This window comes from Acanthochromis polyacanthus, chromosome 7, assembly GCF_021347895.1.
Source record: "Acanthochromis polyacanthus isolate Apoly-LR-REF ecotype Palm Island chromosome 7, KAUST_Apoly_ChrSc, whole genome shotgun sequence".
NCBI lineage: Eukaryota > Metazoa > Chordata > Actinopteri > Pomacentridae > Acanthochromis > Acanthochromis polyacanthus.
Window position 1 is genome coordinate 17,645,539 of NC_067119.1, and position 24,787 is coordinate 17,670,325.

The window sequence follows — 24,787 nt, forward strand, 5'->3', positions numbered from 1 at the left end:
GTGAAACATGGAGGAGGCTCAGTAATGTTTTGGGGCTGCTTTGCTGCATCTGGCACAGGGTGTCTTGAAAGTGTGCAAGGTACGATGAAATCTGAAGACTATCAAGGCATTCTGGAGAGAAATGTGCTGCCTAGTGTCAGAAAGCTTGGTCTCAGTCGCAGGTCATGGGTCTTCCAACAGGACAACGATCCAAAACACACAGCCAAAAACACCCAAGAATGGCTGAGAGAAAAGCGTTGGACTATTCTAAAGTGGCCTTCTATGAGCCCAGATCTGAATCCCATTGAACATATGTGGAAGGAGCTGAAACATGCCATTTGGAGAAGACACCCATCAAACTTGAGACAACTGGAGCTGTTTGCTCATGAGGAGTGGGCCAAAATACCTGTTGACAGCTGCAGAACGCTCATTGACAAATACAGAAATCGTTTAATTGCAGTGATTGCCTCAAAAGCTTGTGCAACAAAATATTAAGTTATGGGTACCATCATTTTTGTCCAGCCCTATTTCATTAGTTTGTTTTTTTAAATAATTATGTTAATCAACAATTCAAAAGTGATGGCTGATTTTGATTATTTAATTTTCAATAAATTTGTATTTATTGTTACTTTTGTGAGTTTCAAGTGATTTCAGTGAGAATTGTGGGTTTTTCCTTCTTTAACTGAGGGGTACCAACAATTTTGTCCACGTGTGTATTGTTGGCAGTTTGCTTCGATCACATTTAAAACAGAACAATATACATTCACTGTATCTGAGGAATGAAAATAAGAGCTCTGCTTCCTGTCACCTCTCCTTCATATTTACCTACATTTTCATTGCGTATACCAGATTATAAAACTAGTTTTTAAAGCATTTGTGGAAACTTAAAGTTATCTGCTACATATTCAGTTCCAAATATAAATTCTATAACACGAAGTCACCCTCAGTGGGAAAAAAGTAACACTGCTGTGGTATAAAGACAGTAGTTTAAAGACAGTATATGTACATATATTGTTAGCTTAAACTTCTCACAAAAGTCTCTGTGTCACCATGTTGATAATCGATGACATTCATTTTCAATAAAGTCTGACATCATGGTTGGTGCAAACAACAAACTTCTAACATGCTGAATAAACTTTTTATTCCAGAACATAAACTAAAGATAACTAAAGTCATGAGATGAGTTTATAATAATATGACCAGGTATGAGTCTATTGTTATTTGTGTTATTTTCACATATGAACCATCTACTAAACTAACTTTCTGTCCTCTGTCATCTGCAATTACTTTTCTCATCACATGAAAATATCACTTTTCTATCACATTCATATACTTTGCTTCACTTTCTTCTCATGAATTTTACACTTTCCCAGGTGTTGTTCTCTTTTCATACTTTTCTTGCATCTTCACAACATGGCAGCACCAGTGTAGGAAACTGTGTGTTCTGGGAAACATCTGTGAAATATGTGTAATAGCATAATAGAAAGTGAATGTAACTTTCACAAAGCAACAGGTCTGTACGGACCATCCACATGTAAAATTCTTCTGGCTGTTCATGATGATGATTGTTCCTGTTGTTGTTTTGTCAGGTTTATGCTTTTTTTTCATTTCCTTGTTCCACTTGTTATGAGTTCACATACAATTACAAGTGGAGGTCCAGCGCTGACGAGTTCAATCAGGTGCAGCAAGAGAAGTTTGGTTTTTTCCTTGGAGCGTCTAATTTGGGCATCGACTGATAGCGACTTTTTTCCTCAAAGGTGGCATACTTTGTTACCTGCCTGTGAGATGAACAACAAAGAGGAGGAGATGCAATAAGGGAAAAGGGGAAAAACAAATCAGATTTTAGCATTGTCTTTATTATTTGTCCGAGCGTCACCAGTCACCTGTCTTCATCAATCACCTACTCTCACTACAGCCTCGATAACAAGTACTATAAAAATGTTCATGAAAATGTAGACATGGGCTATTTTTTGTGGTTTCTGTTTAAAATTATCAATTTTTTTGGAATATGTACAAATTTGAGGACCAGTTTGGCCTCCTTTTACTTATGAAGGCAGAAAATGTCAGGATTAAGAACTTAAGAACTACTGAACCAGTTAAATAAAAGATAAACCTGAATTTATTACTATTTTACACAAGGATGGTATCTTCACAGTGTTGATGTCAGAAATCGTTTTTCTCTGGATATTTCAACTTGTGGCATGAAAACTTCTTAATTGATGCATTCCAGTATCCCACTATCTCAGCCAGCGTAGACTTAGATTTTATTGCTGGGGAAGGCCCCGGTGCAAACGGCATCCCAGCAAATGTGCTGAAAGACTGTGCCCATGAACTCTGCCCAGTGCGACACTAACTATTCTGTGAATCCTTTGGGGCTGCGACCCTCTGGAAAACCGTCACCATAATACCTGTACCCCAAAAAATCTCAATCATTATCACCTTGTCACCCTCATTTCAATAATAATGAAGTGCCTGGAGAAGCTGCTTCTTAACATCATCTTGTAAGTCCCCACCCCACAGCTTGACCCCCTTCAGTTTGCTATAAGGCCACAAGGGGCACAGAGGATGCCGTTGCCTGTCTGCTGCACATCACTCTTCAGCATGTGGACTCTCCGTGTCATTGGGCAGGAATCCTCTGCATGGATTCCCGTTCAGCTTTCAATGCTATCCAAAAGCACCTGATGATCCAGATGTTACACCCTCGTCATGGGTTTTATGAGCTGGAAGCCCAAGTTATGTAAAAATAAACAAATAAATACTTGAAATCATTTAAATTGTGGGCCCTGAATCTATAATCTATGAAAGTTTAACTTTTTGAATGGAGTTATGGAAATAAATAAACTTTTCCATTGTATTCTAATTTTTTGGAAAGGGTCTGTAGATACAGAACACTGAGATCATAGCAACCCTGAACAAAAGGCCAAGGTGATCTGGCCAGAGTGAAAACTACACGTGCATGTTGAACAGTGTTTTTGTAGAATGTGTGTTTTTTTGTACTTTCCTGTCAGTGTAAATAAGCAGAATGGTGCTGTGGTGAATAATTTCCCCATGGGGACAACAAAGTGTAAGTCTAAGCAACTGATATTGAATGGAATGCATCTAATAGTTATTACTTACATCTTTGCTCAAAAAATGAAACATCTACTACATTTCTGACAGAAAAATAAACTATCGGTGCTTCAGTGTTTTCAATGTTAACTAATAAGGTCAATTTGCCTTAGAAATGTATCTAAATATACACGTTTTCTTTTGACTGAAACAGCTGTATCTCACCTGGCCAGGTGCAGCACAGCCTCCAGGATGTTGGAGCCATCTTTAGCACTAGTTTCACAGAAGAGAGTGTTGTATGTCTGTTGGGTAAAGACAAGAAATGATTATTGTTTAAAGATTAAAGCTTGCATTTGTATTTGGGTGAAAGGAGGATGTTGAAAGGAGAAAGAACAGAAACAGAAGAGGCTTTTTTTTCTATCTGGAAAGGAATGAAGAGGAAGAAGGGAGGAGATAAATGAGGAACACCGAGATGCTAAAAAAAAAATAAAAGAACACAAAGGCAGGAGGACAGAGTGAAGAGAGAGTGTTGAAAATAGAGATCTCTGGAAGAACAGTCCAGTTTCCAGTTTCTGTTCATCTTTGCTTTAAAAGTGTGATATATTGAAGGTAACCGAGTCGCTCTGGATCCAAGAACTGTCTGGATTTGCAGAAATTTGTTGGGCATAAGAAACTCCTGACTATGGATGGTGGCGGTGGATATCTGTGTTTTTGATTGACTATAGTTGAGCTGAGTTTCGTGTTTTTATCGTAATCTTCCTTGTCTCTTACAAACACATCAACACCTACGAGAGCTGAACTGAAATCATTGTTACGAACTACAAAGTGTTCATCTACTTCTAAACATTTTCTCCCATACACACACAGTCTCTGTAATTATTTGTGCAATTTACATAATCTGAAGGCCATTTGATTTTTCTTATCAGGACAGTGAATTTGAATTTGGCTATGGGTTGATATTTGACGTATGTCAGGGCCCTCTCCTCGTCCCCTTCCACCTGGCATCCCATTTCCTTTTTCCCATCTTTTCCCCCTCTCTCCTCTCTCCCTCTGCTTCTCTCGCTCTCCCCTCTCTCTCTCCCCAGCACAGCACCAAGTGGAGCGCAGCTTCACGGCTGCCTCCACTTGGCAATTACTCCTGCTCCAGTCCTCCGGCAGCTGTGGCTCGTCCCGTGATTACACTCTCTGCAATGAAAAGACCGGTTCATCCTCCCACACGCCGCCAGATTGTCAGACTTGCTCCCTCAGTCAGTCACTCTCTAGCCTGCCTTGCTTTCTCCTATGTCTCAGTGTGAGAAACATTAACCCTGTTTTTCCTCTGCCTTCAGAGGACCCAGCTGCCCGGATTCCCTCCTGCCTTGCCTGTCTCCGCGTTCCCCACCTTGGACCCCAGCCGCATCGTGTCTCTCCTGGTCCCCTCTCTGTGGCTTCCCTCCTGCTCTCTGGACCCTCCTGCCGTCTCCAAGTTCCACTCGCCACTCTGACGCGCCCAGGCCACCAGCTCGCGGCTTCCTCATTCCTCGGCGCCTCTCCATCCCCGGCTCCCACTCCACCTGCTGGCCTCTGTCCGCCAGGCGTCCTCTTGGCCCCATCTGCCACACTCTGTCCTCTCCTGAACCGCCTACGGCCGCTGGTCCCCGGCGCCGGAGCTCCCGACCCGGTCTCATTCTTCCACCTCCCTCTGGTCTCACCCCTGGCCCATGCCTCACATCCTCACCTCCTGTCCCTACAACAAATCTTGTTCAACTTTATTTTCTGCCTCGGTGGCATGGTTCTCTGCTCGGGTTCATTCCAGAAACGTGACAATCTATGACTTTAACTTTGGTTCCTGATGATTTAAAGGCCATTTCTGTGGGAGATACTTTGATATTTCAATAACATTTGGCTTGTATATGACCAGATTTAAATGATGAAATTGAACTGATGGCTGTGGTTCCTTTTATAAAGTGCATTTTTATAGCGAGCGTGGCAAGCTTGTGTTTATTCCCCTGCCTGATGCCCAACTCCATTTATGAATATTATGGATCACATCATGCTACAAAGGTAGGAGTTAAGTGTAATGAATTTACTAAATGTTAAAAACAGTCAACAAAATATAAAGTAAATAATATAAAGTAAAGTAAGATGTGTAGGTTTTATTTGTGATTACCATGGCCAGTTTTTCGCCATAGCTGAAAGGAACACAGTTCACTGGATCTTGTCTGAGATCACACTTATTACCCACAAGCATGATGGGAATATTTTCACGGGATACATCCTGTCAAGCAAAAATAAAAGAAACTCAGTATTGTAAACTTCTCTGTTGTACATCAGAATGTGATTTCAGGATTCATGCACTGAATACACACAAAAAAGAAAGAAATGAAGATTCAAACTTGGTGTGACATCAAACAGCACTGTGTGTACATAGTTCATTATGCCAGATTACACACCATACATGCACACACAAAAAGTTACAAAACAGCAGATCACAATCTGTACATGCTTCACATCCAAACACTTACAGATCTGCTGCATGGAGAAAGAGAGAAACAAGCAGGATCAATTAGCAGGACATTTCAATTAATTTCTTTTTACTCACAATGTCTTATGATACAACAAATGCTGCCAGTATGAATCACCACTGTACTGTAGTATCGCCATGGATAGATTTTTTTACTGTCTCCAATATTATGTTTCTGGAAATGCCTTGCAAAGTGCATCGGTGAGTAACTTCCTGGCAGAGGAGAGCATCGCTTTACCTCAATCACGTCCACCCAGTCTCTGACATTCAGGAAGCTCTTCTCACAGGTGACGTCGTACAGCAGCAACACGCCGTCTGCCCGGCGGAAATACGACTTTGCGATACTCCGAAACCTGAGAGGACGACAGAAGATGGGTCAAGTTAGACCTGAACACGTCGAAATATAATTTTTTCCAAGTGAGGTGTCAAATGAAACCTAGATAAATATCGCTTGTCCACTTTAAGCTCGAGTTGTAGAAGCCCCACACCTGTAATAATAATCACAACAGTACACACCTCTCCTGTCCTGCAGTGTCCCACAGTTGTAGTAAAACAGGCTCTCCATCCACGATCAGTGTCTTCATCTGGAAATCCACTCCTGAAAAGCAAAGGAGACACAACCCAACGTGTCAAAAATACTCAGATGGTAGGAATAGAAAAGGCACATTTTGTATGAAAGTACAAAGTCTGTGTATCAGTGGCAGCGTGTGATCAGATTAATAGATTATTCAACTATGAATTCATATTTTGTGCTAAAATCTAATTCTTACTCTGTCAGCAGACACCTTTTATTTATTTTTAAGAGTTTACAGATAATAGTTTTTGCTAGAAGAGACAATAAATAGCTAACTATGCTACCTGAGTATTAACAAAGAGTTTAAGTTAGTCTGACTCACCCAGAGTGGCGCTGGAGTTCAGTTTGAACTCATTCTTGCAGAGGCGGAGCAGGAAGCTGGATTTTCCCACAGCAGCATCTCCAGCTAACACGATCCTGTAGGCCTTCTCTGATGTCATGTAACCCAGATCAGCACTCTCCTTCTCCTCCTTCTGCAGAAGACACAGAAAAAATCAGATATCAGTTATGTTTTTGGAGCACTGATTAGTTGAATATATTTGAATTCTACACATCCGAATGTATTTTTGTGGGTAGCATGGGTCATTTTTCAAGTTTCTGTTTTCCTTTTTGTGTCACTCTTATTGTCCGACTCAGCAATGTCCAATACATAAAAAGAAAAACCCCGAAAGTCCCACCAGCAAGGGCTAGAGATTTCAACTACACAATACAAGGAGTGCTTCAATAAATAAAGAACACAGCGATGGTTTTGCTAAGCTTGTCCAGAGGAAAGTGTTAGTGAAAAGAAAAACAATTATAAAAAATCCTTTATCTTGTGATAAAAAAATCCCCAAATCCCTCAATATTTTTTTCAGCTTACTGTTAATGAGATTCACATTTTTCCTCATAGATACCTGCAACATTTCACTAAAATCTGGCTGTTGGTTTTAAAAATACATGTTGGAAATTTTCATATGGTTGCACAAGACAAAGGATCAGAATCAGTGTCTGTAAATAATAAATCAGATTTGACTGAACTTTGACTGGGAACTGCAGAGATATTTCACTCAGAGTCAACAGAATTCAACAATCTTTTTCTTGACTTTTCAGAGTGGTAGAATGCCTCCCACACTCCTATCTTTAATTCATAACTTTCCTCTCTTACCTGAACACTGATGGCACTGAGGGCTTTCCTCATTGTTGGTGCATCAGGTGTTGGGATGCTGATTGATTCTGATGGCTTCCAGTCCAGAACTGAGCTGCTGTCTGACCCGAATGAGTATTCGCCGTCCTGAGTCTCTGCTGGCTGTGACGTGGACACAGAATCAGACAGTTCAACATCTGGAAAAATCTGCACAGCTAAGTCATGTCAACATTCTTGCGTGATTGTCTGTGTTGCATGTTTTGACTGTCAAAGCACCTTGTAAACGCTGTTTTTAAGGGTGTTATATGAATAAAGTCAGTATTGTATTGTTATTATACAATTTATATGACAACATATTTGCGAAAAATATATTTCAATCAGATTCACCACATTTCAGTGCTAAATAGCAAATGTCACCTGCTAAACATCTCTGTACTAACTCTGTGAGTGTGCTCTCAGCCTCACATAAGCCATGCTTTTCTATGATAGATGAATGTATGCAAAGCTGAGGATTTCTTATTGCCTCACATCAGTGTCAGAGTTTTCTCCCATCATGCTGTCATTGTTGTAATCCTCCCCTTCCTTCTTCTTCTCCTGCCTCTCTTCTTCTTCCTCTTCTTCTTGACCTTTGACGTCATGCTCTGAGTCGTAGCCTCCGTGCGAGCCTCTGAGCGTCGACATGCCGCTGTCCACGTAGATCTCCGGCAGACTGTCCTCCTCGCACTCGCTGCTGTGTCGGCGCCTCAGGCCGGGGTCACACATGGCCAAGGCCAGAGTGTCGCAGCTGGGCCGGTGGGTGTACAGAGGAAAATCGTCTGCACGCCGGCAGACCCTGAGGAGGAGGTCATGAAATAAAAATGTGAAAGCTGCATAATCTCTGTGTGCTTCAGGGGGAGACTGACTACCTAAAAAAAAAAACTCTCATACTTGTAAAGACATTTCATGCAGGAGTTTTGCCTTGGTGTATTACCTACTGTAACCCATATCTGATTTTTTTATTTTTTTTATTTTATTCACAACAACTACCTGCATGGCAAAATACAACTATAGTAAGCAGGATTTCCTATTCATGTACTGCTTTTTCCAGTGATTTTGGCCTTTCACAACATGTTAGGTCGCATACTAATATTCATCATTATCTTTTTCATGCATATACTATATTTAATTAGAATGGCCAATCTCTGTTTTTCTAATGCACTTTTTATTTTTTCATAAAAATAATTGTTTAACCTTCTGAACCCCATGCAATTTCTAAATGTTTTCTTTCCATTCCTGTGACATTTTTAGACATTTTATTGCATCCTGCTATAAGTTTTTACTTACCAAGGAAAAGACTGTAAACATTAAACATGCACTCCATCATGACACCAAGACATCAAGACATACCATCAGATAATACTATAATACTGTGCTGAGAGGTAGAAATAAAGATCACACACTCATATTCATTCCCTTCAAAAGAACATACACTTGTGCATCCCATATTTAAGATACAAAAACTTGCTATCGATCAGTTGATCCTGCTATATCATATGAAGACAATACTGTTATCATAAACACCAAAGAATCACATGAGTCTCCTTTTGGTTTGTACAGCATCTTAAATAAATATTTCACAGCATGTTTAACATTTATTTTACTACTCTCTAAATAAACAGTCAAGTGTTCCTGGGGGGAAAACTTCTTAATTTGAGGTGTTTGTCACTGTGTACCATATGCAGATTGATTAAACCTGAAAAAACAGATCTGCAACTAAACCGCTGAAGCTGCTAACTCTGATGAGTTTTGGAAACCACTTGTTTCTGAAAGGATAAACTATAGTAAAATTATTCAGGAATAAGAAAATAAAGTGGCCAATAGTGTAAGATTGGTTCTTGTGCAGAGGATAGATAGATGATAGAAATTAATCATCTCATAATATTCAGGCTTCAGAAACCCTTTGGACAATCTACATTGTTCGCAGGTCTTACCTGTCCATTAGGACGAATGGTGATGTGTAGCCGATGCTTTTACTTCTGTTTCTGTTCTTAACCTCTGGTGACCCACCGCTACCAGACTGGAACAGACAACAGTGAAAAATGAGTCTTCCAGTGTTTATGTTGATTGTTTCCTGGCTGTCTGAAGTGTACTACTTTTGTTTTATTTTACAAGTCCCTTTGAATGAATATTTTTGCTTTAAAGTGTGATTTTAAAGACTGAATGCTGCTCTGTAACATCTCTTGTTACTATGACTGCCTTTTAATTCTTCTAAAAAAGGTTGCAGAATCACAATACTAACTTTACACAGAGTCCAACCAATGGATGAAACACCTTCAGTCTCTTGTAATGAATTAAATGAAGAAACTTTTGAGGTAGTTTTATTAACCGTGCAACTTTACCTTTGCGATCCTCTCCAGAGCAGCTCTCAGACCATCGTTACTGTCATGAAGCTTCCTGTTAGCTGTCCTATTCACACACACACACAAACGCAAAATGTATTGTTATCCACATATTCAAACATTTCTGAGTATATCTCATGTGTCATTTTGTTATCTTTAATATACTAAAATCAGTTACAGTAAATGTGTCTGTTATTCTCTGACTTACTGCAGAATCTCGATCTGACTCTCCAGGATGTCTCGCTCATCAGAGAAGTGTTGCATGAGCTCCTCATCTCTGCAGCAAAACACACAGTCATTGAATTTAAATATTAACCTTAGTTTAAATACATCATTCTGAATTTGAATTAGTAATGCATACAGTAAAGACACAAATGTTTATTTTAGCTTCCATTCCTGCATGAAACACTAAAAACTAGTTGTCTAGTGTATTGATAACTTTAAACTGATAAATAATACCTAAAGTTTGAACAATACAGCATTTGCTTATGCTGTACAACCATTCCGATGCAATGTTCAGAAATAAACGCAGTGATGTAAAAGAACGTGAAGAAATAAAATGAATGCAACATTTGGTGCCACAATTCTGTATCAGGTCATAGCCAAACCTTTTAACAAAGGTAAATATATTTATTCTTTGAAACCTGGAAGGTGCTTGATGTCCTTATTGATTACATTTCATAATTTGATAATTCAAATGTTTCTGAACGACTAAATTCAGCGGCAACCAACAGTCACATGATAAAACATCAGGGACTATTTAGATAAACTTTATGCTGTGCTTCTAGACAGCAGAGATGAGACAGGTAAGGAAATAAAAAAACAAATTGAAAATATAAGTAGTAATCTATCATATATAACACCACCATTTATTTTTCCAGTACTGGTAATGTCTGTGAACACTTGGAAAAATGTTTTTTTCAATTATTTGTAAGGAATCCAACTTTTAATTATTCTTTTTTGATGATTGATTGTGTGATAACTTTGCTTTGCGGGCTGCACAGTAGCTCAGTGGTTAGCACCATCACCTTGAAACTAGAAGATCCCTGGTTCATGTCCCAGCCTGGGATCTTTCTGCATGGAGTTTACATGTTCTTCCTGTGTATACGTGGGTTTTCTCTGGATACTCCAGCTTTCTTCCACAGTCCAAAAACATGCTAAGGTTAATTGGTGATTCTAAATTGTCCGTAGGTGTGAATGTGAGTGTGATTGTTTGTCTCTATCCTAGCCCTGTGATAGACTGGTGACCTGTCTAGGGTGTTACCTGCCTTCGCCCTAAGTCCACTGGGATAGACTCTAGCCCTCCCGTGACTAAAATGAGGATTAAGCAAAGTAAAGATAATGGATGGATGGACTATATTTTGCTGCATAAATGTAATTTTTGAGTTCTCTCTACTCTTAGCCACAGGGGGCTGTATTCATAGAGGTACAGACTTCAAATGTAGTGAAAAATGCCCACAGTGAGTAAAAATGTAGCAGGAGCAAAGATACAGAGAATGTGCTTGGAGTTCATGCTGTTATGTGCTATATAGATTGCAAAAAGTAAACTAAATATTGAAACTTCTGCATATTTCAAGTGATCACAGTATCATCATGGCCCTACTTGTACATAACATGTACATTGTGACTTCATGTGGCTACTGAAAGACATTACATCTCATATATGAATATCACAAGACACCTTGAAGACGGAGAAACAAGTGTCAACATGATGGGCTGGTCTGAGGAGTGTCTACCTGCCTGTGGCTCTGTTGCTGTAGTTGCTAAGTAACACTTCTGAAGAAGTTATTGTGTGTGTGAAGTCACTCCAGGATATCCTGTTTCAGCTCTGACAAAACATAAACCCCCCCGAGAGCGAACACACTGGAGGTGGGTCCTCCATCTCTCTGTCTGTCTCCGTCCCACTGAAACTAAATTTCTCAGGGGTGGGTTGTTTGAGAAGCAGCTTGAGGTCAGATTGATTTACTTAACCTATTGAAAAGTATGAATTTGATCACTTGGATCTTTCTGCATGTAATGTAGAACAAAGTGCAGGTATTTGTAATTCTCAAGTAAGCCTTTGAATGAGGAGAGACAAATGTGGAAAAAAAACCTGCTCTGCAACTTCATATCAGCAGTAACTCTGGGTTTAGACTTTCAGAGTAGACAGTGAAAGTAAACAGTGTGTTTGTGTGTGGACCAGCTAGACACTGTGTACTCTTATGACACAACTCATTTTTCTTCTCAAAGTGAAAAATGAAAAATGTATCCACTAATTTATGACCAGCAGAGGCATTCCAGAAAACAACCCAGATCAGAACTTTGATACTGAAGCCTACTATACTGCACAACAAGTGAAGCATGCTTGCAAATACCCCAAACTATGATCGACTCACCGTTCAGAGTTGATGCTTTGGTCTGTTAACTCTGTTTTCAACGAGTCCATCTCACTCTGCAAACAGGCAACTTTGGTCTGAGACTTCAGCAGCTCCTGTTTTATCTTCTGGTTTTCCTGCAGAGACACAAAGCAAAATGGTCCAATATGGATAGGAGCAATCCAAAATTTACAGATATAACAGAAGCATTGGCTTAAAAATGAGCTAAAGTATAGCTAGTCTCACCAGTGTTAGCTCACTGATCCTCTTCTTCAGAGCTGAACTCTCATCTTTCACAGCGATGTTCTTGTACTTCTCTTCAATCTGATGGACAAGTTCATGTATTTAGGATTAAGATTATTTGACTTTCAGGTAGGTATCAGTCAGAATCTGTGTAGTTTCAGAAACTGCATATACTATATACTATGCAGAAAAATGCTTTTTCTTGACATCTAGTACAGCTATACTGCTTTTAAATAGCAGTTTTTTTTCATATTTAAATAGGTTAAATGCAAGCATCTCTGGCTGACAGTAATTAGGACAGTACATCAACATATGATTGTATTTGCTTAAGTACATATTTCATATACTGTAACTGTAATGTGAAACATATTATTACTGTGCAAATACTGCCTATTATCTACATGCTGGAGGGGACATTCTAGTACTAAACAGGTCTGAATTCTACTTAAAGGACAAGGACTACTTTGTGTCTGGTAATTACAGAACTTAATGGTTTAAAACAGCATGTGGAGTTCCCCAAGGCTGCATTCTGGGGACTCTTCTGTTCAATATGTACATTCTAGCACTAGCTTCAGTTGTGGAAAACAATTAAATATATTTCCATAACTATGCAGACAACACTTAAATTTACATTACGATGTCACGAGGGAACTGTAATGATTGGATGGGCTAGAATTTTCACAAAATGAAGTGATTGTTTTTGAAGCAAAGGAAGAACAACTGAAAGTCAACAATCAGCTTCAATCAGTTGTGATCTGTTTCAACAACAAACAACTATGTATATATATATATATATATATATATATATATATATATATATATATATATATATATATATACTATATATATACTATCAGACAGCTGCAGCCGATTCAAAAAAGCTGCTCACTAAGTGGATCACATCACCTCAGTTCTGAGATCACTACACTATCCAATAGATTTCAAAACACTGTTGCTGGTTTATAAAGCACTGAGCAGTTTTTGACTAAAATACATTTCTAATCTGCTGCTGGGTTGTAAGATCTCTCAGATTGTCTGGGACCAGATTACTTTCTGCCCCCAAGTCAAAATGAAACTGAGACAGCTTTAAGTTTTGATGCTCCGCACACTTGGAACAAAATCCCAGAAAACTGAAATTATGCTGCAACTCTCAGTTCAGTTAAATGAAAGCTGGAGACTTTTGTGCTTGCCGTTCAACGCACTAAATTTTGAATATCTGTACCTGTAACTTTTACTTTCCATTTGAACTTTTTATTCTCTATTTTAACTGTATACTTTGATTTTTCAATTTACATTGCCTTGTTTTCTTTTTACACATTGCCTTGATGCTTTTTATGATTTATGTGAAGTTTGAATTGTCTTGTTGATGAAATGTGCTGAACAGATAAACTTGCCTTGCCTGTTTTGTTTTCAAAGGTGTGCTGGTATGATGTCAGTTCATTTAAGTCAACTATAAACTTCTGTGCAGCATCTGACCAAAAATAGCAAAGAAGTAAAAAGTTTACCATCTGCATCCTCTGGACCTTACACTGCAGCTCACACACTTCAGTTTCATAACCTCTTCTTAATTCATTTAGCGCGGCCTCTGCTTGCTTTTTCTCCTACAAAAACACACATACAAACACGAACAATGAGCAAAAATGAATTAATTACACATATTAAGATGACAGTGGGTCTCAAAGTGTGTATGTCTCTGCGTGTGTGTTTGTTTTTTCACTTCTGTGACAAAGTAATTGATGCTATTTTAAGGCAGATTGTGAACCTCTGATGGAGGAGCTGGAGAATCAATAAGTGTAGAAGCAACTGCACTTCCACAGTTTCCAAAAATACCAGGACTGCGTGCACATGAATTACAGTGTGAGAGAGCACAGGTGAGAGCCGCTCTAATTTTGTTTGCTTTTCCTCGACAAAACAAACAGCAGCTTGCTAAGTGGAGAACACTTACATAAGATTCTTACACGCTGAGATAAGAAGCAGTTTATGTTTCCGCTGAGTTTATAAAAAACTCCAGGACAAAAGATAACATTAAATTACCTCACATAAATCCTGATCCAGAAAGTGTGCTGCTCTAAAATCGTCAGTCTTTAATATATTTCTTAAATTTTATGTCAAGTCTGAGCTAAATATAGTTATCAAAGCTAATCATTTCAAAGGATTCCAGGAAATATCCTCAGCTTTCATGAAACTCACAATCCAGCAGGTTGTAGTTAATAGAAAACCGGTGATGGAGGATTCTTTACTTTTGTAAAAGTGCAAATACATCATTGTACGAGTAGTTCGTAATGAGTAAAGGTCCTGCATGAACAAGCCTAGTTAAAGTGAGTATTGTAAATTAAAGTCCTTTTTCAGTTTCTCTGGCAGATATATTATTATTATATACATATATAACACCATTATATTATTAATACTGAAGTATCAATCTGTCAGCAGCATTATATTGTTGTAGCTGCTGCAGGTGTGAACTACTTTACAGACAGTTTTATGTACAGGAACAGCAGATAAATCTGAGGTCACTGAATCAAAAATAGAATCAACTCTTAACTCACTGTTTTCTGCAAACTGTGTGAACAATGATTCAGTGGTCAAGTTTTCTACAACTTCACATTATTTAGAACCGCAGTGTTTTCATGTCAGACTTAAATCCCCATTGGTATGCAGCCGGGACTCTTTACAGGTTATCATTTCCATCCACACACGGCCCACAAACATGGACATCCTTATCATTTTAAACTGGAGGCTCAAACATGCTCCAGCACCTCCATCTATCTACTGTTTTATATCCACAGCATTGTGAAATCCAGCTGATCAGCAGGCGTGTCTGAGTTTGCATCAGTAATCTGATATACAGCTGCGTATGTTTGTTTGACATGAGGGAAGAGCTGAACAAACGCAACCTGCTTATCACTTTGCCATCACAACCTCCAGGACAGGATACATAGCAACGAACTAAAAACTTATTTGAATGTAGTTCTTCTGTGTTTGTGAGTCTGAGTCTGTCCCACCTGCTCTCGAGTTCTTCTTTCTGCAGCATGAATACGTTGGTCCATCTCCTCCTCCATCTCGCTGAGCTGCATTGCTGCTTGGTCCTGAGCTCTGTGGAACAAAAACATCATCATCACTGTACTCCATAAACCTCCATCTTCCATTATCTACTGTTTTTTAACTCAGCCTCATCACAGGCAGCTGAACAAAACTTAAGAAAATGAACCTGACATACATGTTCAGCATGACAAAAAACTGGAGCACAAAACCATATAACAAAAAAGGGGCACACAATCCTTTGTATCTGAATCTTCTAAGGAGGTTATAGTAGATTTCTACAGAATACAGTCATGGCAGCACAAAGATCAACCACGAGATAAGCGTTCATCATTCAGACTACATTTGGCAAATGTAATCCTAATACATGGCTTACTGTCTCATGGAGATACACATTATCGTCAGGTTTTTCCTTTACAGGTTACATAGGAAGAAATTTCAGGAGAAACTTCTCCCTTGTAGGCACATAATCCCCCAAATGTCTCTACAGGTCATGTAACAGTGGATTTAATTATACCTGTGTTTTACTAAAGAGGCCTATAGTTTCACAAAACATCCACAGTGCCATTGAATATGAATTTCAGAGGTAAAACCTTCGTTCTTCATGGTCGCATAAAGGATGCAAAGACCATGTGTGTGTGTGTGTGTGTGTGTGCGTGCTGGTCACCGTTTAATTGCGAGCGCCAGGTTCTCCATCTCTGAGTTCTGCTGTTTGATTTCTTTGGTGAAGTTAAGGATGACTTTCTCAAAGTGAGGAATCAGTCTGGGCTCAGTCAGGCTGATGTTCTGGTACAGTGTTGCTGCCTGTTCATCCCTGGAAGAAAATACAGAAAACTGACATCAGCTCTGCTTTCTCAATACATTATTTTGTTTCCTGACATGTACACAGTCAGATTTTTCGCAAACACAATTTCAGACCAAAATTAAGGAATTATAGTTTAGCTTTATCTAAAATAAAGCTGACATTAACTGCAGCTTGCTGAAAGTAAAACTATGTGCATTATCAGTTCTAGCATTAAAAACAGGCGGCTGACGCAAAACAATTTGATGTGCTGTGAAACTGGATTACAATAACCAGCAAACTGAGCTCAAGAAGTTAAACTGTGAGAAAATGTAACTTTTTGTGTACTAAAACTCTTGCTCGTTCCTGGAGATTGTGCATTTCTACTTTTTGACTAATATACATTGATCAGCTAAATCATGAAAACTGCCTGCTTTATATTGTGTAGGTCCACCTTGTGCCACCAAAATAGCCCTGATCTCTTGAGTTTTGGACTCTTCTGAAGGTGTCCTGTGGTTTCATGCACAAAGACGTCAGCAGCAGATCCTCACTCAAGCACACTGCCACCTTTCTATCAGAGCCAGCATTAAGTTTTCATCAGTCTGTGTTTCAATAACTCTTTTGTGGGATCAGACCACCCATGCATCAGTGAGTGGTGCATCTGTTGTCCCTCTTTGGACCACTTTTTCTGAGGACACCAGACAAGATCTGCTGTTTTGAAGATGCTCTGACTCTGTCGTCTAACAATCACTATTTGGCCCTGATCAGATCTATCAACTGCTTCCAGCACATGAACTTCAAGAACTGACCTCATATGTGCCACTGTAACTATTTAACGTCAATCCCTTCACATGCATAATGGCAGCAAAAACAGTCTTTGGAGTTTAATAGGCCAATGGGAGTGCAGTGCAGCTTCGAAATACATTAACATTATTACAGACAAATTGAGAGCATGCTTTGAGTCAGACATTTTGGAAAACTGCGCAACTTGTTTCTGACTGCCTAAAGAAAAGATAAAGACTTTCCCTTTGGTGAGTTGCACGTCATGACAAAGAGCAGAGAGTGCAAAATCAACAGTAAATTGTTGTTTATTTGATACTAAATAGTAGAAAAGTAGAAAATGTACTAAAACACACACTTATTTAAGAAATATGCATGTAGCTCCTGTTCTAGTTCCCTAAACAGGATTTGAAACGACTTTAAAAGACCTGACAGCTACTTTTGATGCATTTCACTTTGTTTGTGACACTGACACGCCACACCGTTTGTCTCCATAATTCTCTGACAAGAAAATATCGATCCCATAAAGTTGTGTCAGATTGAAATTAAACCTCAACAACATCAGCACCATTACACATTTTACCCACCGTACATTATTACCGTCATTATTGTAATGCAGTCATAAAATGATCTTGCATCGCAGCAGGCAGGTAGAAGTGGGTCATGTGAGTGCACAGCGTGTGTTTGACGTCTGACAGGGTGGACTGGCTGTAATCCTCTGTATATAGACACTGCTGCACGTCAGTCAATAGCTCTCGGTGACACAGCACACGGCAAAGTTACACACAAGATACAAGTTAGATTGTTTGTGCTTGTTTCTGTCGTGCTGATCATGATAGAAACAAGCACAAACAATCCAGCGTCAGACCTGCAAAGGTATAATTTAAACAGAGATAAACAGAAGCAGCTGTTAGGAAGCAGCTGATGGAATCAAAAGCTACTGAAAGCCATAAAACCCAAAATCTAAAATATGATGAACAATGTTTTTGCACCCAAATTAAGTCTTTTTTATGTCCTACAAGGATTTTCTTTTGGCTCTTTTTACAAAACCTGTTTGTTTTTAATGTATTTGCTACTTGCATTTAGTACACAAACTTCCCATAATTCATAACTTGCCCGCTGTACACAAACACAGATAAACAGCATTTGGCTCTTTTATCAAAAGAAGAAGGGGATCTTATGAATCAGGAACCATCTTTTATGGCACATCATGACCCCTGACAATTTTATTCACTTTCTCAGTCAGATGAAATATTACCAAAATAAAATACCAAACCTAATAAGTAGGTCCAAATCATATTAACACTATGGATAGAATTGATTTTTTGCTCTTAATGTCTCTTCTTGCACGCACAAAACATGCTTTCATCCCCTTAAAAACAGACATTTGTCTAAAGTAGGCAGTGTTCGATATTTTCTAAACCATCATCGCTCAGCTGACCGATGTAACAGCTGCTGCAACTATTTGAGGATAAGAGGGTGCATTTAGCAGACAGGACCACTGTGACAATCAATGTCCTGATGCCACAGCACAGCAGCGCGAGGAGGAGTCCCATGCCAGGCCTGAGGCAGCGTACACACACGTACAGTACATTTTTACTGCCGAAACACAGTCACACGCAATATATAAAATGTATAAATACACGGATGCAGATACAGATACATGTCCGACGAAACAGGACTGAGTATCAGTGAAAAACATATTGATACTAACGTTAATTTGATAGTTTAGGTGCTGATAGAAAAAACAGGAGCAATCAGCAGAGTTGTGTTTTCTGCAAAAAAAGTTGAGAAGTTGTTGAAATGTCTTGATAACAGCAGCTGAGCAAGAAATTTGGAAGAGATTTACAAAAATGTCTTTCCAGTGATTTCAAATTGTATCACCTCTCAACGTCTGCATTATTTATAAGTTGATTAGTTGAGTAATTTGTCTTTTAAACAATCCAGTCAGCCCAGCTGCATGAACAAGGTTACAAAACCACCTGTAAACTCCAGAACTCTCAGTTTTGGATCAGGGTGTGTCTATCTGCATGTTTGCACCATGGCTCTACATCAAAAAGAAGAGGAATTAAAAAAATCTTATTCTGACTCTTCACAAAGATGGAAAAGGGCACATGAAGAGCAGCTACCAATTAAAAATCTGTCACACATTTGCAGCAGGAATTAGGAGGTAAAGAACTAGCAGAAATGCAGAAATGCAGTGGTCATCTTCCCAGAATGACTCCGGCTTGCTCTTTAGCAGGAAACCGCTGTACTGCTAAAATGCATGAAAAGTAGCCTGATGTATATTGGGAGTACATTCTTTGGTCATAAATTTGTTGAGCTCAGATGGGGTCCAGCGTATTTGGTGTGAACACGGTCAGAACTACCACAGTGAATGCATTCTCCCCACAGTGAAGAACAGAGGTGGGAGTGGATCGATGTGCGGCTGCATGAGTGCAAAAGACACACAGACAAAATCACAAGAGTTTTTAAAGATTAAAAAAAGTAAAAATTATAAACTGACCCGAGTATGTCACCTGACTTAAACCCAACAGGAAATCTTTGGGGTAGCAAACAGCAGCTGAAACAGAAAGTCTCTGAAGAATATAAGAATATCTCTAAAGATGTTTTATCCTCCATGCTGAGGAGGTTGAAGTCTAAAGGTGAACATACGTACAGCACATTGAAAAGCAGAAGACGTAAATCTCTGACAAACAGATTTTGTTGCGCTGACTTTCAACTGTCCTGCATGTTCGACACTTTATGACATTTCAGCAATTTTGCACAGAGGTGTACTCACTTCTGTTGTATACTTGATCAGGAATATTCTGGTCAAGGAAAATTAATTAAAGGTAATGAGGGTTAAAGTTAAATTCAGGTCACTTTAAAGAAATGTAGTTTTTTGCTAAATTATATTTTAAAAGACAGAAAGCTAAGACTAAGTTAGATTTGCTTGCATTCTAATGTTCCCATCAGTGAATAAGACGACTGTAGATAGTAGCAATAGATGATAGACATCAATCCATGGCTCATATAGCAGACGCCTAACTGTACACTTGAGTTAAACGTATGTTGTTTGAGTCTTTGCCTTTCCGGTCATTGATTAAAGCCCTAAAAACTCATCTCTGTTTATCACAGGTACATGTCTACAATGCAGTCAGCTTCACTAACCCATTCAAAGAGAACTTAAGCAATTGAATGACCTCATAGAGAAAATTTTGCAATAATTAGCGTAAGTTCAAAACAGTGTAGGAAAACTATCAGATTCATTAGCTGCCGGTTGCAATAATACAGTACATATGATAAAACTGTGAGATAAATGAGGATTTTATTTGCAAAATGGTTTCTCAGTTTATAAATAAATAGTTTCCTTCCTGAGCCTGATGTCCAAGAAAAAAAAAACTGTGCTTGTTCATAAAACCTGTTTCTCCTTGGATTTAATTTTATATGCTACCTCTCCCCTGTCAAACAGCAAACAAAAGAAAGAAAAAGAAAAACATGACATGTGACAATCACAGTCCTGAACCTAACGGAGCAAAGTGTCCATCTGTCGACACTAACTCTACAGTCCTTCATTCCTTCAGTCATTAATGATAATACTATCATTTCTTAAAGTAACAGTGAAATAGTATTGTGATTAAATTATCTAGATTGTGTAATCTCCTTCTAAGGTTACAGTTAAAAACAAAAAAGTGTTATTATATAGATTTTTGCATTTTGTGTAATAACAGAATTCAGTGCACCAAGCATTGGTCTTTTTTTAGGTGTTTCTTACACTTTTATTTGTTATTTTATTTCCACAGGTATTATCCTGTTATTTCATTATCCCAATATTAATTCCATCTAGCCCGAAAGTTCAGTTTCACCGTAACACCACAGAGAATAAGTCTGATGGCTGCAGGGGAAAAATATATGTAGTGATAATTCTGACAAATATTGTGATATTAATTATAATTTTAGAGGAAAAGGAAACAGTTCCACTTTTTTCCCACTGAAATAAATGTAAAAATGATTAATTTTGTTACGTCTCTGAACCAAACAAGCCTGTTACCCTAAATCAGGAGAATCAGATTTGTAGGCATCTGTTTCATCACAATACTTCATTTTTTTTTGTATATTGTGACACATTTAGTAAAACTCTCAGTTTCTGCAAGCTGGGTATTGCTCTTGACCATATCGTGAATTAGATTAAATGTTGGTCAGTCGGTCAGTTGCTGTAAAGAAATGTCACTCGGCTGACCTAAACGTTATGACTGGCCTTACACAACTCAGAGAGCTCAGCCGCTGTAAAGGATGCAGCCTAGATTCAGTCGACTCTGCTTGGCTACAGTTGTGATACGAGACTTTTTGAAAATTCTATACATTTTTATCTCAATTTGGTTTACTGGCACAGAAAAAAATGTCATTTTTGAGTGGATGTTGATGCTTTAACGCCTAGGATGCAGAATAGAAGGTTCCATTTTCTCTTGGAAACTGATTTTTTAATCAACAAATCATTAATTAAACGTGTGTCAGGAAAATTTTCTGACTGAATAGTTGATTAAAATGTTTAAACTTTTAATCAGCTGGTCTCTCTCTCCATGCATCTGCTTGTTTGTTAGAAACTGTGCCCTCTTCTCATTTTATTGCACACAGAGAGCAGATACATAATTTTGTCTTTAAATCTTATTTTTCTGTTTACCTCTATTTATGTCTGAGATACATTCAGAAAAATATGAAGACCTGTAACACATCTAGGAGAACATACACACACCTTTTACATAACAGCACGGTCACTGACACAAACATGTCATCCACATGTTATATTATGGCTGCTCGAATATTTTGTAGAAAGGTAAAACAGTCTACTCTACTAACCTTTTCCACTGTTTTACGGTTTTTCCTTTTTATTTCTGAGCTGCAACATTTAACTTCCCTGTTGGGATAATTCATGTCTCACTATCACCTTTACGCAAACTGCGCTCACTGTTGAACACATCCCTATCACCTCAGCATTTCCATAATTTAACTGCATCCACCCATCTGTGCCATCTCCAGCGGACAGGTGTGCGCTCTTACCTGGGGATGAACTTTGCCTGCTCTCCCAGCCTCCTCTCGAAGTTCTCCCAGCCGGCGGACACGTCTCCTCCGTCTGACTCCATGAAGTCTCCGTAGCGGTCGTGGAACCCGGTGATGAACTCCTGGAGGGTGACGGTTCCGTCGTCGTCGATGTCCAGCCGGCTGAAAATCCGGTCCGCCTCGGCCGCGGACACCTGCAGCTCCGTACAGATGGTGAGAAACTCGTTCTTCTCGATCCGCCCGGAGTTGTCCACGTCGTAGGTGTGAAAGAGGGCGCGCAGCCGCTCCTGCTCCTCTGCGCTCATTCCCTGGATGTGGGGATGTGGCTGCCTGCTTAAAAAAAGGGAGGCGTCTGCGTCAATTGGGGTGAAAATCCAGCAAAACAGTCGCTCTTTTATTCTCACCACAAAACCGAAAAGTTGTAGCTCCCAACTTCCAGACTTAGTCCACTTTTATCCAAACATTTCGACAGTTGTTGCGCGTTTCCAAAAGTTTGGATGGAGTTAATCCACTTAAATGTTTCTAAAAAATGATCAGTGAATCAAATAATGTGATACTTTAGCTCCACTGGCGTCTTCATCGAGTTATGATCCGTTTTGTTACAGCCAGCAGGACGGACAGAAAAGAGCTGCTGTGTCTGACGCAGGTAGATGACCTGCTATACCTGTGTGTGTGTGTGTGTGTGTGTGTGTGTGTGTGTGTGTGTGTGTGTGTGTGTGTGTGTGTGTGTGTGTGTGTGTGTGTGTGTGTGTGTGTGTGTGTGGTCACTCCTCTATTTCTAACAATACAGTTCTGGGCTTCAGGTCAAACGAAAGTCACTCCACTGTGGGGAAAAGCTAAATAGCCTGTAATGTAATTGAACAAACTTTAAGAATTATAGAACCAAATATGATGATCCTGCTTTATTCCAAATCACAAGAAAATAACTTTATGTACCTGAAGTGCAGGAATACACACTGATCCACTATGTACTGCAGTCCGTGTAATTTGCATCTCTACACTGTAAAAGTTTTTATTTTAAATTTTTTGAACTATTTACCATTATGTTACATTTTTCCTGTTCTCTTATATTATTGACAAAGACTTGTAAAATCACAGGAAACATATTTATTTACAAATTACCTGTAAGCCAAAACTGTACATAAGGTTGACATCAAAAACATGCACTTTTATAAAAGATCATTCATCTGTTTTACATTTGCCTGTTAAAATATCCCATTTTCTAAACTGTATTTTAATCAGCAGAAAGTACTAGTTTAAATAGAATCAAACTGTGTAATTTTGCAGTCACACAATGCAAAATAATGGATTACTATTTGTAAAAATATAACATTTTTGATTTAAACAATTTTTGCAGTTTTGGCCATTTTTTGAAAATAGTCAATTTGAAAATTAGACTTTTTTCTGTGATATTAACAGGCATAGGCGTCAGTTTAGGGGGGGACGGTGGGGACGTGTCCCCCCCACTTTTTGTCAGGGGTCATTTTGTCTCCAACACATTCAAATTCTTCACATGTAAGCCGTTGTAAACCCAGTTATTTTCAGTAGTATAGAAAATTCCGACGCCCTGAACGCACCATCCGCACTCGGCCGAGAGTTGCACAGACATGCAGCACACCTTCGTGAGGTTAAAAAAAAACAAACAAAAAAAAACGCCCAGATGCTAAATTTGCGCCAGTGCCAAGTGGAAGCTCCGACCAGAGGCGTGCAGGGGCAAAATTTCGGCCTGGGAGAATTAGTACTATAGCGGCCCACAGACCCTTTTACCTGCATTTACCGATACCCCAACAGCTTGAGCCACCGCCTTTGGTGCGGTGGTTGTGAGTTCAAGCCAAGCTTGTGGCATTTTGCCGCCATTCTTCGACATTTTCTCAAAGTGCTGTGGTCTCCATCCCCCCCACTTTTAAAAACAAACTGACACCCTTGTTAACAGGTACTATCTGTAGTTTAACAAACTAAAAACTTTTTACAGTTTAAAAATTATTGACCATTTTCTAAAATAATTTTTATACAATCTCCCATTTACAATAATAAAATACGTAAAGATTCTGAACATGATCTTTCAGAGGGTCAGATTTGTCACATGTTCCTTCACATACCTTTTTTTTTTTAGTCATGTACTAATAGTTGCAACTTATTTTTTAACCCCATAATGCAGATCCACTAAGAGGCCATGAGGCAAGAATGAAACATGGACCTGATATGTTCAGCCTTGTGCTCCCACTCAACTTGATGAAATGCACCATGTAATGAAAATATTGATTGGCTTGTTAAAGGACAACACATTGCACCATCCATCCATCCATCCATTCATCGTCTTCTGCTTTTCTGGGGCCGTGTCGCGGAGGCAGCAGGCAAAGCAGGTCATTCCAGACATCCCTCCCCCAGCGATACTTTCCAGCTCTTCCTAGGGGAATCCCGAGACGTTCCCAGGCCAGATGAGATATATAATCCCTCCATCAAGTTCTGGGTCTGCCTTGAGGTCTCCTCCCAGGTAGATGTGTTTTGAAAACCTCTCTGGAGGCATCCAAATCAGATGGCCAAATCACCTCAAGTGGCTCCTTTTGGATGTCAGAGCTTCTCACCCTATCTCTAAGGCTGAGCCCAGCCACCCTGCGGAGGAAGCTCATTTCAGCCGCTTGTATCTGCGATCTTGTTCACTGCCCAGAGCTCTTAAGCATCGGTGAGGGTTGGGACATAGATGGACTGGTAAATTGAGAGCTTTGCCTTATGGCTCAGCTCCCTCTTCACCATGACAGTTCGGTACAACGCTTGCATTACTGCTGACACTGCACCAATCCCTGTGTCCATCTCATGCTCCATTTTCCCATCACTTGTGAACAAGATCCTGAGATACTTGAACTCCTTCGCTTGGGGAAGCAACTCCCCCCAACCCAGAGGGAGCAATCTACCGGTTTCCAACAGAGAACCATGACCTCGGACTT

General features: G+C 39.3%; 1 protein-coding gene across 3 annotated transcripts in view; it reads right to left on the reverse strand.

Moving 5' to 3' along the window:
- Positions 1-1,101: 1,101 nt before the first annotated feature.
- rasef (RAS and EF-hand domain containing) overlaps positions 1,102-24,787 on the reverse strand; it is a 37,348-nt gene continuing 13,662 nt past the window's right edge. For 2 of the 3 annotated variants that reach the window (XM_051951195.1, XM_022196855.2), the window contains exons 15-31: positions 21,843-22,175; positions 15,909-16,055; positions 15,205-15,295; positions 13,708-13,803; positions 12,206-12,283; positions 11,981-12,096; positions 9,814-9,882; positions 9,606-9,672; positions 9,198-9,283; positions 7,756-8,059; positions 7,249-7,389; positions 6,427-6,577; positions 6,047-6,128; positions 5,769-5,883; positions 5,177-5,284; positions 3,253-3,329; positions 1,102-1,757 (exon numbers count right to left, since the gene is read on the reverse strand). In XM_051951195.1, coding sequence (XP_051807155.1) covers positions 1,655-1,757; positions 3,253-3,329; positions 5,177-5,284; positions 5,769-5,883; positions 6,047-6,128; positions 6,427-6,577; positions 7,249-7,389; positions 7,756-8,059; positions 9,198-9,283; positions 9,606-9,672; positions 9,814-9,882; positions 11,981-12,096; positions 12,206-12,283; positions 13,708-13,803; positions 15,205-15,295; positions 15,909-16,055; positions 21,843-22,175 — 2,164 coding nt within the window. In that variant the 3' untranslated portion in view covers positions 1,102-1,654. The remainder of the gene's footprint in view (positions 1,758-3,252; positions 3,330-5,176; positions 5,285-5,768; positions 5,884-6,046; positions 6,129-6,426; positions 6,578-7,248; positions 7,390-7,755; positions 8,060-9,197; positions 9,284-9,605; positions 9,673-9,813; positions 9,883-11,980; positions 12,097-12,205; positions 12,284-13,707; positions 13,804-15,204; positions 15,296-15,908; positions 16,056-21,842; positions 22,176-24,787) is intronic. The other variant, XM_051951196.1, reaches the window with a different exon arrangement.